Source organism: Nothoprocta perdicaria, unplaced genomic scaffold (genome assembly GCF_003342845.1).
Source record: "Nothoprocta perdicaria isolate Ctin4 unplaced genomic scaffold, notPer1 scaffold_28, whole genome shotgun sequence".
Taxonomy (NCBI): domain Eukaryota; kingdom Metazoa; phylum Chordata; class Aves; order Tinamiformes; family Tinamidae; genus Nothoprocta; species Nothoprocta perdicaria.
The window spans coordinates 1,623,989-1,639,955 of record NW_020455510.1 but is presented as its reverse complement, the minus strand read 5'-3'; the positions used below and the strand labels follow the sequence as shown (position 1 = coordinate 1,639,955).

The window sequence follows — 15,967 nt, the reverse complement described above, 5'->3', positions numbered from 1 at the left end:
AGCACTAACTTATTTTTCTATATGTGAAAAGATACAGTACTTTATTACTCACAAGTCGAAAAAATCACTTTTTGTAATTTAGGRTTAGTATTTGGAGGGAATATGGGGGGCTGAGCTGTTAGCAGCTCTGCAGAGAAGATCCTGGGGTCTACCTGGGGTGGAAAATGAGCAGGAGGCAGCAACGTGCCCGGTGGCCAAGCAGGCCAAGGGTGTCCCAGGCTGCATGAGGGGCAGCGCTGGCAGCAGGTCAAGGTGTTGGGGGGGGATCCCCCATCTCTATTTGGGCCTGGTGAGGGGACATCTGGGCTGCTGTGCCCAGTGCTGGGCTCCCCAGGACTAGAGAGACCTGCAGCTCCTGCAGGAAGTCCAGCAATGGGCTACAAAGAYGATGAAGGGACTAGAGCATTTCTTATATGAGAAGAAATGTGTTGGGATTCTGCAGTCTGGAGCAGAGAAGACTTGGGAGGAACTTACCAATGTGTGTGAGCATCCAAAGGGAGGCTGTGAGCAGCATGGAGCCAGACACTTTTAGTACTCGGCACCAGGATGAGAAGCAATGAGCAGGACACAAACTGAAACACAGCAAACTCGATCTGACTGTGAGGAGAAACTTTTTTCCTGAGAAGCAGTGGAACAGGTTGTCCAGACAAACTCTGGAATATCCAGCCTTGGAGATACTGAAGAGCTGTCTGGACATGGTCCTGGGCAATGTAGGTGACGCTGCCTGAGCTGGGGGACAGACTAGATGATCTGCAGAGGTCGCTTGCAACCTCAACCACTCTGTGATTCTGCGGAAATGTTTAGATTAACCCATTTTAATTTCCATTCTATAATGCAATTTAAGAAAATGTGTGGTAATTGTTTATATTTGACAGACTTTTTTCATCCATGGACACAGAGATGAAATCTTATGAAGAAAATGACAATATCTGCACAATATTGGCTTCATTCTCATCTAAATGCAAAGCTATAATTTAATAATAGGAACCTTTTGCATCATGAGTCATAAGCACATTCTAAGAGCTTTCAAAGCCACTACAGAAATTCCAATTGAGTTATGATGATGTTGTTTTCAAATAAGGAACTAATATTATTTGTAACGCAGGCAAGTATTTTTAAAAGCAGTCAATCTTCAGATTGTTTAACACTGAAATGCACCAAAAGATTATTTTATGTGATGTTTAAAGGAAAGAAAAAGGATATTGCAAGGTATGACATACCTATAGTATACCCAAACAGCTATTCACATRTGTACCCACAGTAATTAAAATGAGAAGTAGCTTGTAATAGATGTATGATTTCACACCAAACAAGAGCTTGAAAAAAATATTTCAGATCCTTGATGCCTCTAAACAAGGACAGATGCTCAACTTTTGGTGAGATTAGAACCTGCTCAGCAGGAGAGAGGAGGCTGACAACATGTGTCTCTCAGGTCACTTCTCACCAGCAGGTAGGCACTGTTCCCTCCTGAGATCCTGCAGGAGCAGCAAGAGGTGTCCTGCTTTGGGTAGACATGGGCTCTTAACAGCTTAACACCGTAACAGCTAAGCTTAAGCTTAGCACCTCAGCAGCTGTCTCTTAGGGGCACCCTAAGGTACCACCTTGGTACCACCAAGGGCTGGCATGCTGTATTTGATCCCATGCTGGCAGTAGGACACACAACCTGTACTGATCCTCTGCTATGCCAATCAGACACCTTAGCATATGAAATTTCTTAAAATACTCCAGACTCTCAGGTGTTTTTTCAGGTCTTTGGCTAAACCTGCATGAAAGAGCTTCTATTCTATCTGACTTCTTTGGAATACGAGCCTCCTTTGACTGTGCTGGCTGGCAGCATGTCCGGACTAGTTTTGAACCTGTTACCTAACTTGATCAATCCCACAGACATATAACACTCCTTAAGAAAGCTTTAGGACACAGAAATGAAGAATGATTTTTATCACTTCCCACAATATTATTGATGTGTAAATCAATTTATTTCCAAAATTTTCCTCTTTTATTCTATTATTTGTTCTTTTTACACTACTACTTATTTCTCATATGAAGTTACTCTAAAATTAATGTGCTTCTCAAGCCAAAAATCATTTTTAAAGCTGTAAGATGGTTTAATGTATGGTTATCACATTTTTGTTGTAATGATATATGTAGTGTGAATAATAGCATTAGTAGCACACTGATTGCATAGTAACTGTAAATTATTAGTTGATACATGTGTAATTCAGAAGATAAAATAGTCCTTCATTCAGAAGGTATCTATAATATTTAGTTCTATTTGATACTGAGCTGCAGGTGGTAAAATGGGCAAAAGACTAACTCAGTGAAAATTACCCACATTTTAGCCAGTGAGTTAGATGAGAATTACAAAATGGGAAAATGGGAAGAAGACAATAGCAAAGCTTTGAAGGATGAAGAAAATGACCCTTCTCTTACTACTATTTTTTTAAACCATTTTCTCTATTCCATTAAGGAGGCAACAGGTTCTATACATGTGAGGTTTCTGGAAGACTTAAAGAGCTAACTACCTTAAATTTAGAATGATACAGTTGCAGACTGAAGCTTTATGTCATCTCCGGATCAAATGCAAGTAGCGTCATCTTCAACTTCTCTTTTCACTGAGATCCCGTGATTCTGTGATCCTCAGTGATCCTCAGTTCAATAAAGAGCAGTTGTCTGCAACTCAGATCTTGAAGAGCTGCTGTTGGATAGAAAGAAACACTCAAAATAACTTCTCACTTCTAGGACATTGTCCTAATTTGCCACCATTTAAACTTTAGATCAGCGAGGCAGTTCACAGCCTTATGACAACTGAATTTCTCATTAGTTCTGGACACTCAGACTTATCAGTTTCTGTATTCTGTTTAGCTACTGCCTTGCAGTTGTGATTTCCACACCAAGTTATGGTAAATCTCCATGTTAAAACACTGATCTTTAAATATTATAACTGTTTCAGAGTGAATGAAACTGGTAGTACAAGCTGCAGATATTAATGTGCTATTAATATTATTAATCCATTGCTATACTCATATACTGATGTCACATATGACTGTCACACAGAAATAGCAAAGACCTCTTTTTCCRCTTTGTTATCTCTCTAAGTTTTGTGGTGAAGGGAGCCTTTCAAAACATATTGCAAAATCCACTTTTAATCAGTGTTTTTCCTGAACATCATTCAAAGTAGCCATTCCTAATGGTCTATGTTAATCCAAAACAAAACAGGTCCTCTTACTTGATTACCTGTGTATCAAAGATTTTTTTTTCCATTAAATAGATAGGATTTATCACTTATGGGTCCTGAGAAAGAAATCTTCAGTGACAAAAAAGCAGCTAATTTTTTTTCCAGAGACCAATATTTCACTACTCTGACYGTCTAACCAATATCATCATTTCCTCAAACATTTCTTTGAAGGATTTACTCTGGCTGGAAAATAAAAGTATTTCCTCCTTTTCACGTAATTATTATGAAATGCATTTACAATTAGAGAACAGAGTACGTGTTCTTGTGTCAGACAGACAGACAGACAGASATCCAGTCTCTCATGTATCAATTTAAAGACACCAGAGACAGTTTCATTATCTGTGCTTATTGTACAATCGACTTCAGCAGCTTTTACATGAGTTTCCTTGTGGGTTTGTTTCATAGTGAGCTGGTGGTTAAGGACCAGGCATAATCTAAGAGCTTGTGCAAACGGCATTAAGCCTTCCCAACCAAAAAATCAACATATAAATCAATGGAGGAATTAGCATGTTGAAGAGTTGCCTCAATAAGAAAATGAACTGTATAGTCAAATAGATGGCCATTTTCCTAGCTAAAATAGGCTTCAGATTAAATTGGAATTCTTCTGTCTGAGCAATGATGGTTAGAATTCCTAAGGAATACAAGAAAGACTAATAGCATTCTTGACAGAGAAATTTGACGGAATGAGAACATAAATTGCAGGAATGACTGATAAAATTGTGTAATTGACACTAAGCTAAAGACAAGAAGCGTGATGGGCAGGTGACAGATGAAGCCTTTGAGTATACACGGCAGCTTTCTTTTGCATCTGACTCCAATGAAGATGAAGAGCTTATTCTGCTCTGCAATATGACAAGAAGAAGCAAGAATTATGTTGGGAAACTAGAATAATTACAGATTAAATACATTGATTCAAATATTTTTTAAGGGAAATTGAAGAACAAACTGTAGCAAAAGCCAGCAGAATTAACACGTTTTTATAACACTGCTTAAATCCACATTTTGACAGAATTCTTGTGATTTTATTCAAATAACACAAAGAAAGCACTTTTCCCCACAGAGAAGGCTCAAGTTTTTAAAAGGACTTTTTGAAAGTTTACAGTAGATTGTCAGGAAATTTCATCAAGTGCATCTTTCACAAGGTGAGGAAAAGTTACGTTTTGCAAAAAAATATGTTATTTGCAAAAAAATATGTCTGAATTTTACAGATCAGGTCATGGCTGACAGAACACCTTCAGAATATAATATGAAATATCAAATGAAATCCACAAAATTCATGCTTCTTATTTATGTGCATTAGCTTTTGAGGACTGTAAGAAATAAACTGTATTCAAGTCATTTTATATCAGGCATCTGCTGACATGGAGATTATTAAAGCCCTACTGCTCCTATCACAGAAAGAACAAAACGGCAGGTAGGAAAGAGAACCCCAAGACCCAGGACCTGCGTTCCTCACCCGGATTGTGAATGTTATGCTGCTTTCAGGTAAAAGCTTCACCTGCTTTAGCACCTGGAAAGGGAGAGAGCACTGAGCTGTTCAACAGCTGCCTCTGCTCCCGCTCTGTCGCAAGCACACACTCCACGTCCAAGTGTGCAGGGAAGAGCTTAAGCGGTTTCAGAGGAAGGAGCTGTGTATCTAGCTCACTCTGTGTAACATCTGTCATGTTTCACACTGACAGAGGAATTTGGGGGGCTCATCTGCTGCACAGAAAATGTAATTTGGCCAGGGGAAAGAAAGAGAAGCTGACATTGGCATTGCTGCCTTTTTAATTCTCTTCTGCTCATCCCTCTGCACGCCGAAACCACAACTAACCTACATGAGCCAGCGAAACTTCACTGGTGCARCCTGCACACTGGGGGCTAGTTCTGTCAGTGGGAAGAACTAAATATCTACCCTCTCAGACAAAAGTTTTAGAAAAAAGAAAAAATTATTGCAGACACAAAATACTGGGCAACAAGCAAACATACAAGACAGATTTCTAAATAACTCCCTCATAACACTTGGAAGCTGCAAGAAAGTAAAAAGTAACAAGTTTTTCCTCATCCGGTTTTGTTCTGATGTTAGAGCAGAGGGCAGGAGCCAAAGGGGCTTTAAGGGACCACCAGATCCTGACTCGCAYGGAGAGGGGAATATCGTCTCTGTTCCCAGATGTGGTGCCCAAATCTTGTGCACCTCCTTAGRCAGCATCACAGGGACATGTCCCCGTTCAGCTCTGCTTCTGCAGCTGCCTCAAGGAAGGGAGCTGCGCTCAGTTTACTCCCCCTTACCCCGCCGAGAGGCAAGGACGCCCTGGCGAAGCTGCGGACTGTGCCAGGCCGGGCTGCCCGCCCAGAGCCGCTCTCGCCTGCCCTAATGAGGGGTAATTGCGCGCGCTCTTATCTCCCCGCAGCCCGCGCCGCACTCCCAACCGCCTCTAATTGAGTTGCTGTCATTTGCGCCGTTCCTAATGCGGAGAGCCGGCGAGCGGGGGGGCCGCCGTGGGCGGCCCTCGGCTGCCCCGCGGCGCATAAAGAGCGGCGGGGCGGCCGCCCGGCACCCGCGGCCATGCGCTGAGCGCCCGCGGAGCCGCTCAAGGTACCCGCGCGCCGGCCCCGGTCCCGGTCCCGGTCCCGGCCCCGGCCCCGGCCGCGCGCCTCTCACCCTAGCGTCTCTTTCCAGATGCCGAGGGGCACCGGCTTCCTGCTTCTCTCCCTCGTCCTTCTCGCCGCCCTCTCGGAGACGCTCGGGCTCGTCCTGTCCGTAAGTGCCCGTCGCTCCCGGGGGCGCCCGGGGACACTGGCTCCGCTGCAGAAGCGACCTGGGCAACAGGCAGGCTCTTAATTAAGCGCGTTGCAGGCAGCAATATCAAATAATGCTATTAGACTTTTGAATACTAGTTCCCAGGGGTGGAGGGGCTTAGAGCAGACCTCTGTGGATGTCCTCCCGCGGCTGAATGGACTTTTATCCGAGAGAGCCCTGCGGCCAGGGAAAGCTACTGCTYCCAAAGGGCAAGCTGTGGCTGCGTTTCTATAGAGCCGCGTGGATGGCAGCAGCCCGGCTACCAGCTCCGCGGGGCGGGCAGGAGGCCGCCTGTTACCCACCTCGACAGCGGCTCCTCTCCCTTCTGCAAATTCCTCTCGCCCCAGGGTCCCGGGAAGGCGCCTCTGCACCCAGAGCCCCGTGTGGGTGCTGCTCGCTTCCCTGTCTGCCGTGTGTCCCTCAGCCACTCGCTTACTCGCATTTTTCCTTTCTTTCTTTAAGGCAAAAGAAAAAAGAGGGTGGACCTTGAATAGTGCTGGTTACCTGCTTGGACCACGTAAGTCAAGTGCTCATTTTGTGTGTGTTATTTCAGATCCCTAAAGCTTTTCCCCTTGCTAAAGCATGCTACCCACTTTGTCTGACTAGCAGTGTCTTTAAATCTGTGAGAGAGACATTTGGGAGAGTATTTGCTTAAATATTTATCACCTGCCTTGCAGAGGAGCAAGTCACTGCAGGCAATAACTTGCCTTTACAAAGCCAAGCTGTGCTGTGAGCCAGATCTCTGCAGGTCTGGCACGGCAAACATCTAACTAGCCAAATTTGCAACTTCATCTCTGAATTCTGAGTCACATGAGGCTATCTTTGCTGTGGAAGTGCTACAAAATTTTATGGCATTTGACTGTATTGAAAGTTTTTCAGATTCAACACTAAATCTATTTGAAAATGCCTCCTCTACATGGCTTTCTTCTATTTATTTCAATAGAAGTAAAACAAATTAAAACAAAATACAAAATCAAATATTATAAATATTAAAAATTCACTATGTGGAAAAGTATTTAATGCATGCTTAAAATTGGGACATTGGTTTATGAAGACTGAACCCCAAATGCCTAGTATAAAAGAACATTTGAGACGACTAAGTGCTGCATTTCCTCTCTCTCCTTTATCATTATTTTGTGCTAATTTAATAATACTCATTACCAGTGTTTGCATATCCTCAGTCTCAATGATACATGATGAGTCTCCGAGATACTGACTGTGACTACCCATTAATATGCCTGTTTTCATTCTCTTTAACTACCTTTAAGGATACTTGAAAGCAAATTAATGCGTCTTAAATGTGCTTACTGGCTCTGTAAATGTCTGTAAGTATATTTGCCCCAAAGCAGAACTGACTGAACTGGCAAAGAGCCTCTGGGGAAATGTACTTGCCAAGCAGCGTGTACCCAAGGCGGGGTAATAGGCGTCATCCTTCATCCTTTGTTGCAGGTCGTATTGATCAGCTTTTGCTGATAAAGGAAATGCCCATGGCAAGGGGGAGAGAAGAGGCACCAGGGGAATGTAAGATAGTTTTTGAAGGTTATTTATGTAAATTAGTTGCTGTTAAGCAAACTCATTGGTAACATCTTCTAAAAACAGGGGAAAGAGTAGCAAAAAAATAACCTGCCAAATTAAGCATGAATGTACAAACTCACGTTTTCTGTACAACTACCATCGTATTCAGTAAGAGTTTGGGTGAGTGTGTATTACAGGACTGGGTCATGACGGATACAAATCATAAGCCCAATTTTGGAAGAAATGTTTTCTTTATTTAGTGACATTTTCATTAAAGAAAATGCTTCTTTGTCACTTTGTACATAAGCAACACTCCATTAAAAGCACCCATCATGTTCTGTTCTTTGAAGTCCATGAAAAGCAAGCCACATGGCCAAACTCYATTACCGGATCAGCTAACTACCATGATCTCTCTTTCTTTGTCAGATGCAGTAGATAACCACAGGTCATTTAATGACAAACATGGTTTCACTGGCAAACGTGAAACACAGCCTGATGAGGATATAAAAGCAGGTAATGAAGCTCTGAAAGCTAGCAGAGTTCATTTGTTACGTGTAGTGATTTACTTACTGTCTTTGAGTTATTCAGCTGCCTCAATACAAGGTTATGCCTGCACACAAAAACAAGTCTTTCTAAAGACAAGCAAGAAAGAAAAAGGACAAGAGGTATACTTTTTTTACATGCTTATAATTTAAATAACTCAGGGCTTGCCCAGTACCGTAATTATGATACTTCTAAAGTAACAAGTTTGAATGAACTCTCTCTCTTTTTATTTATATACAATCAAAAGTATTTCTAATTTCATCCTGGACACTCAAGTGATACCTTTTTCTTCAGCAAAGAAGGGAGATCATAAAGGATTTGATCCATAGGAAAAACTATGGCAACTGGCAGCTAGTCTAGTCTAGACCTGAAGTCTGACATCCAAACTGCATGGTCTTTCCCCCCACCCCCCTCCCCCACAATATTTTGAATTTAAGGATCTATTTTAGACATTTACTTCAGGACAGCCTTTAGTAAGCTCCAGGAACACTTGTTTCTTTCTCCTGATGGTAAGAAACTAAACTGCTGCAGATATCTAAAATGAGACAGGATGAAGCTCATCCCCTGATTGAAAAAGAGCAGTCAGGTTCCCACCCCAATTAAAGCAAGCAATAATTGAAATTAAGTATTATTATATGTTCATTCCTCCATTAACAGCAAATAGTAGCAAATAAAGAACTAGTATAAAAATATTTTCCCAATCAGAAATATGAAAGGAAGGCAGTAGGTGTAACAGTACAGCTCACAAGGCAGCACTTTGCCAGTTGTAGACATATTCTTTAAATGAGCTGTCAGTGTGATCTTTATGTTAAAAGCTATGGAAATGCAAAAGGAATTCCTTACTATTTCTGTGAGGTACAGCTGCATGTCCACAATTATTAATAAATGCACTGAATGAACCTGTCTGGATGAGAACTTAAAATCACAGATTTCCTTCTCCCCCATTTTAAGCACTGTTCTTTAGCAAAAATTGCTCTCAGTCTGAAGTTCCTTATGTAGTTTCTATCAAAAGAAAATTTGAATATAAAATTGGATAAGGTATTCAGATTTTTTTTKTGTGTGTAAATTAAAAAATCAGGTGTTAGTTAAATTCAACTGATTCTCAGAAAGTCTTAATGGCAATCTACTTGCAAACTATTCCTCTAGAAGAACTGATGCAAGGGACTGTACTCTTTCTGAAGGAATACTGCAGAATTTATAAGCTCTCCCGACAACATAGAACAGTAGTTTTTAAAAAAATCTACAAACAAAACTAGGAAAGTTACCAATTTGTAATAAGTTTTGACCATAACAGAAACAAAATTTAAGAGGAAAAAAAAGTGAATTAAAATACAAAAATAACTAAGGTAAGAAATATACTTGTGTGTTAGCTCAGTGAAAGACAAAATATCAAAATGCAAATTCCTATCCTTTCTTAGACTCTGACTCTCTGTATATAGTCCAGAAACTTCCCTATCCCTTTACAGTTCTCCACATCAATATTCTTTATTTGGGCCTCAGAGGTCAGACTTTGTTCTGACCTGTRTGTTACCACAGATCTAAACATCCTCTTGTTCAGTAACATATGTCACTGAACCTTTAGTCAGTCTCAGGTGTAGTGGCTGAGACTGCAAATCATTTAATTGATAGACTGTGAACAAAGTCAGACTACATAAAGACCTTTTAACTATTGTCAGTTGCTGAACTTATTTGTTAAACCTACCTTTTATTTCAATATTAGGCTAGAGAACAGAAAGGGATGGCTGAAAACAGAAGGTATATCTCACTTCTACATGTGGTCTATTCACATGGCCTTAAAGCATGACCATTAAGGTGTCAAAGAAGCTTTTACACAGCAGTAACACGTAAAGCTGGGCAACTTTAATTTCAGAATCACAAGTATTTTTCAGTTCCTTTGTTCTTCCATGGAATATCTCCTTGTATAGGGCAACATTTTCCATAAATGATTTTAAGTTTTGTTTTTTGGGTTTAAGTGTGTGGKTTTTTTTTTTTTTTTTAATGGATCATCTTTTCAAGTGCTTACAAAGTTAACCCCAATAGCATATACACTAAATCTTTATCATGTCAACATTAAATAATAACCAACAGATTTTCTAGGCAATCTTGGAAGACCACTGGCTGATGAAAACATTGTGCGCACAGTAATCGAATTTTTGACTTACTTGCATCTTAAAGGTTAGTGAATATCTTTTAATTCTGATTACAATTAGTAGAATCACTAAAGATATGATTCTGTCAGTCTTTATTAGTGTAAAATTTATTGAGAAAGAGGACTTTTCTTGAAAGCACAAGGCTTTCCTACCTGTTTGTATGTGCAAGGGCATCCATGGAGACAGTTTGTCTGTTCCATTTCAATGCAGTGCAGGTGAATAAATACCCAACACAGCAGKTTACTAATACTGTTTGATTCCTCTGGGCACTGTAAAAATAATATCTACTACTTGTATGGACCCAACTTTTAGAAAAGCTGAAAACACAGACTACATACAGTCTGAGTACAGAGTAGATGATAAATTACTAAGATGTTTTATACTAAGCAAAATCTTAGTTTACTGTCGAGAACAGTTGGTGGAGAGTCCAAAACATTTGTTTTCATGATGAATATCTCCCCCTTCTGCGTGTGTTCTACAAGGAAGTCACACAACATTGTAAAACTATTCAGCTGCATGTTAATAAACAGCTGAAAAATGCTGCTATTTAAATTCTCTTTGGAGTCATTAGTGACACGAATTGTAAACCAGAGCTCAGAGTTCATTTTATAAGAATTAAAAATTGTAGCATGAAGGGGTAACCTGACTTATGAGGCTTTTTTTTTTTTTTATCACAGTTATGAATGTATGAATAAAGTTGTCAAAAGAACTCAGCCAAAGCAAACCATAGATTCTGCATCTTTTTCAGCCCTCTTAAGCTCTTGTCTACAAAAAAGTACTAACTTCTTGCAAAGAAAATATTGGGGAGAAAAGGATATTGTCAGTGAAACTGTTAGAGTGAGGTTTTCTGACTCAGGCAGCAKATAACTCACTAAATCTGTAACTACTATATTCCTATTTTCATATATAATTACAAGCCATTTTGTAGCAAAGGTTCATGTTGTGGAATGATACCAAATTGCTAGCTGTTACATTGGTATAATTAACTTCAATATTTAAACCCCCCTATTTATTATGCAAATTATCACATAAAATGTATTACATGCATATGCAAATTGTCCTGGTTGTTGCAGGACCCAAACACATATTTGTCCCAAACTCAAACATATATTTAAAGTAGATTAATCATGTATATTCACTGCTGAGCAAAGAAGAAAGTTRTTATATGGTTACTGTGCCACTATAAGTAGAAAGGAGCCCCAAACACATAGAGCTTTAGAAACATTCAGGCTGTAGAAATAGCCTGCTGTGAGTTCAGAAAGCAAAGTTAGTATGTGGGCAAAATAAGAGAGGGTGTGAAACCTGCTGAGCTTCAATCTGTATACTCCGATGTGCAGGCTAAGAGCTGTTGAGTTAGGCAAGAAAAAATACATATCCTAGAGGCTACTTCACCAGCTATTTCTTTCCTGGGACGAGGGAGCAAAGCAGGCTGCACTGTAACCTCCAGAATGACAGTGTCCTCTTTAGGAGTAATGACATACAGCTCCTTCTACTCAGAATAGACTGTATTGCTACCATTAGCTTCAGGATAAGTGGAAARGAAACTTTCAAATTCTATAAAATGTCTTTTCCCTGAGACGGTTTTGTATGCCCAGGTAACAAAAGATACAAAGTTATAGTAGTCTCACTTAGCAATATTTATTAGCAAGACCTGCTACACACTCTTGCACAAAATGAGAAATTCAGATTTTCAGGGTGAAAAAAAAAACAAACTTTACTACAATGCTAGTGTTAACATAGTAGAGATGTTTTAAAAATTCCCAAATTTCCCTGTGCTACATGTAATAAATTTAGTCAAAATATTTTCACTTGGAAAATTCACAATTCACAGAATGGTAAATCCAATTAGACATAAACTTCTACTTGCAAGATAAATGGAATACTTAAACAGATACTTACCTATTTGTTAATTCTCAGATTTTTCTTTTCTTTTTTCTTTTCTTTTTTTTTTTTCTTTGCAGAGGCGGGAGCATTTGACAATCTACCTTCACCAGAAGAAACAAACCAATCTTGAAAGACAAAAAAACAAAAAACTTTTATTTTGTTGTAAATTTAGACTGAATTCTAAACAAAAGATCCAAATGACCAAAAATGAGAATTATTGCTTACAATAATCTGACAAATGGCAAAGAGCTTTAGGATTTCTTGTTTTTTTCTTTTTTTTTTTCTTTATTTCTTTTTCTGTGATGTTGCATTGTAAAATTTTGCCTTGGTAAAAATTTGCTGTGGGTAATGATAAAATAAAAGAAAGAAGCAACTACATTTGGATTCGTTTCCCTTTAACTGGCATTTTATAACTAAATACATAACAGCACACACTACCTAGTATACCAAACCCAAGTTAATTTATTTAGACTAGGATGTACCTATACTACTGAAACTATAGTACAATAAAGCAAGTTTTACCTCTGAAGCACTTCGGCTGGCTGATTCTGAGCACCACAAGAGCATGACTGAACACTGCTAGACAGTCTTTCTATGGCACTGAGCTAATGCATCTCTATTCCTTTGAGCCATGGAAATCTTCCTGTCCATGTTTTCATTTACAAGAACTAGGTTTATATTTTCATGCTTCTATTCCATATTATTCACCTGTAATAAACCAGGCCCAGACTGTCACTCTGCTCTAAGGGATACAAATTTAACTTTTCTGTACCAGTTCAGACAAACCTTTTTAAACAAAGGACTAGTTACACCAGCTCTGTGCTTCCTATGATGTCTACCATACTAGTTCTGTGCTCTTTAATGATGATACCTGCTTCCAAATTAAACAAACACTTAAGAGCACTGATACACCAAGATCAGAATGCTCTGCCCCTACAGAATAAACATTGCACAAAGATTAAGAAAAAGGTTGAAAAGCTGCAAAATTTAATAATGCTCTTCACATTTAGATGACTCTCACATTGAGCCATAGTGTAATGAAACACTGTCCTTTCAAACTGTTGCTTACCAGAGTGCACAGACCAACAGGATATTTCGCAGAACAACTATTACATAACCTGTTGTTCACTTCTATCACAGCAGAATATGTTCTAGAAGCCAAGCCATTAGTGGCTAATTTGAAGCCACAAGGCTCACCTTGTCAATCAATTTGTGCTGTCCCTTTGATAATCACCCAGCCTCTGATCTAATCTCCTATGTTATCAGAGTACATTTCCCATCACATTCAATGGGCTTTCAAGCAAGAGCTTCAGAGAGAGTTTCGCTTTGTTGAGTTTTCTTTGATTTTTTTTTCAGAAGTAATACTAAAAGTGTACACTGAAAGTCCTTCTGAACCTACTCTATCTGAGAAACAAATGAGATTCCAAAACTTACTAAAAGAATAGAATGAAATGCAACTTGCACAGATTAATTTAATTCAGGAGTTTCAGACTCTCACTTTCACCAGCAAGTCAGATTTTCCAGTTGGAGACCTGACCAGAGCCTACGAAAACCAAGAGGATTCTTTCCACTGACCTCTGTGGAGTCTGGTTCTGAATTGCTAAAAAGCMGTATGCAGTTGCAGCACTCAGTCACAAGGCATCTTCCTATAAAAAAAAGCAGCCGAATCTACGATTAAAAAAAGAGAGAATATAATCTTACCATTGGTTAATATTGTTATTTTTAGCATAATTTTGTTTTATTGTCATGTAAGACAAGAATTTGAGATTAAAATAAACAACTGATATTATTTAAATTATTATTATTAGCACACTGTCAACCATATTAAAGTTAAAATGCATCCTGCATGGTGGAAGATATATTTCATCAGCCTCATTGCTATGCAATGGTTGCTTAAAATTCTCCATAGTGAAAAATCTCATGAGATCAAGTTCCTTGGAAGATTTCCAACAGCGTCTAAGCAGGGAGTCCCACAAGATCTTTTCATTGCTCTGTTATATGCATAAATTATAAAAACACAAAGAATCATTTCTGTTTAATTGCCTAAGATAGTGCATATCACATTGAACTGTGCATAGGAAGCAACATTATCACATTGAAACTCACTCCAAAATACAGAGATACATTTTTTAAAATTTCTTTGTCCTCCACTGCTCTTAATTTTCTAAAATCAGAGGAAAAGCAGTAAATGGTGTTTTTTTTCCCTATGCCAATTTCAATAATACTCTTATTTTATTAATGTGCTTTTTTATTTGAAGAATTTCTTATATCTCCATGTCTCAGATCTAAAGTTGCAAATGGTTGGATTAATATCTCCATAATCAGTCTCTCAAACAAATATCACATAAAAGACGACTTTTACACCATAGTTTGAAAGACTTGAGTTTCAACAGAGCAATAATGATAATAAGATACTATAGGCTTCAGCAGAAAATAAAAAAAGAGACTCTTATTTTACTAAGTTGCCCATTTCTGCCTAACGCATCGCACTTCCGCATAACACATCTGCAAACCAAACACATCTGCATTCAGGACAAAAGCTGAAGGCTAAAAAACGAGTCAAACTTTGCTGTAATGTTTGCCAGTGACAGGAAATTATTCAGTGGTCAAACTCAGAACCAAAAGTGAACAGGAGGCTTGCTGCTTCTGAGCCACCAAACAACAAAAGGGCAGACGATATTAAATGCTCACACAAGGAGAGTAATGCACATGGAGAAAAACAACCTTCATTTTACCTACATGCAATAGTAGTTTAAATTATCTCAGGGAAAAAAAACATACACTCACTGTACCTGGCTCTGTAAAAATTTTTGGCTTAAACCACAGTGGCAGTTAAAAGGCAAAATGGAATRTTAGGAATTATAATGAAAAAAGTTGAAAACAACCCAGAAAACATCACTCTACCACCATGCCCTGCTTGGACACCAGTTGAGGTTCTGGTCACCTCACTGCAGATAAGAGTCTTATAGAGCTAGAAAAGCTATAGGAAAAGGCTGAATATCTTCAGTGCCATGGAGCATCTTTCTGTACACAGAGAGATTAAATAGACTGGACTCTTCAGCTAGAGAAAGAAGAAGGGGAGAGTGACAATCTGGAACATCACAGAGAAAGGGCCTGGGGAATTCACTTCACTCACCTGATGAAAGTATCAAGTAACAGGTTTCAGACCACATCCAAGAGACGCCCTTTTCCATTCCCTTTATTATGAAATTTGGGTGCTGATAGGCACAGTGTGTTCTGGAGGCTTCATGCATTCTGAGAGGAAATAGCTAAATTCATGGAAGAAAAGTCCATCAAAGGCTGCTGGTCCAAGCTGGTCCAGAAAGTTCCATATTGAACTGTTTCTTAGAACGTTATGGACATTTGTGYGCAAAGAGTTACAAAAGCACCCTTACAACATGACCCACAGTTTAAAGTTAATTGAAGATTCTTCCTGTGTATAGCACCCCACACCAATTTACAAGAGACTTAAAAATCCCCATTTTTGGCTAACGATTCTGCAGAAATTCATGCTACATTTCACTCTCCCAAAAGGTACGTTTTGGATACAGTGCTCCACTTGTGAGATAACCTCACTGAGACTTTTTTAAATGAAGATTAGCTTGCTGTAGAAGAGGCTATTTCCAGTGGCACAGCTGACATAAACCAGCCTATTCAGATGAGGAAGTCATTAGGCAGCTGGCAGGATATGTGTATTTTCCCACCTGCCTCCTTACGTAAAGGTCAGACTGCAAAAGAATTAGCATACAAAAATTAGACAGGCACTCAGCATACAGAGAAGGCTTCATACTAGGATCAACATTCATCTGCTTTCAAGCTTAGCATTACAACAGTTAAGAAGGAACTACGGTCCTTTCTGCC

At 39.2% G+C, this 15,967-nt stretch overlaps 1 protein-coding gene across 3 annotated transcripts; it reads left to right on the top strand.

Annotated features, from left to right (window-relative positions):
- The first annotated feature begins 5,894 nt into the window (after window positions 1-5,894).
- On the top strand, window positions 5,895-12,380 carry GAL (galanin and GMAP prepropeptide). Of its 3 annotated transcripts, XM_026041207.1 has the most exons (6): window positions 5,895-5,975; window positions 6,477-6,531; window positions 7,464-7,535; window positions 7,956-8,042; window positions 10,170-10,247; window positions 12,184-12,380. In XM_026041207.1, the coding sequence occupies exons 1-6, from the start codon at window positions 5,895-5,897 to the stop codon at window positions 12,234-12,236; spliced, it is 426 nt and encodes a 141-aa protein (XP_025896992.1). In that variant the 3' UTR covers window positions 12,237-12,380. The 3 variants fall into 3 exon arrangements, with proteins under 3 accessions (XP_025896992.1, XP_025896990.1, XP_025896989.1); XM_026041205.1 differs by lacking the exon at window positions 7,464-7,535 and having other exon boundaries at window positions 7,962-8,042; XM_026041204.1 differs by lacking the exon at window positions 7,464-7,535.
- The last annotated feature ends 3,587 nt before the right edge of the window (window positions 12,381-15,967 follow it).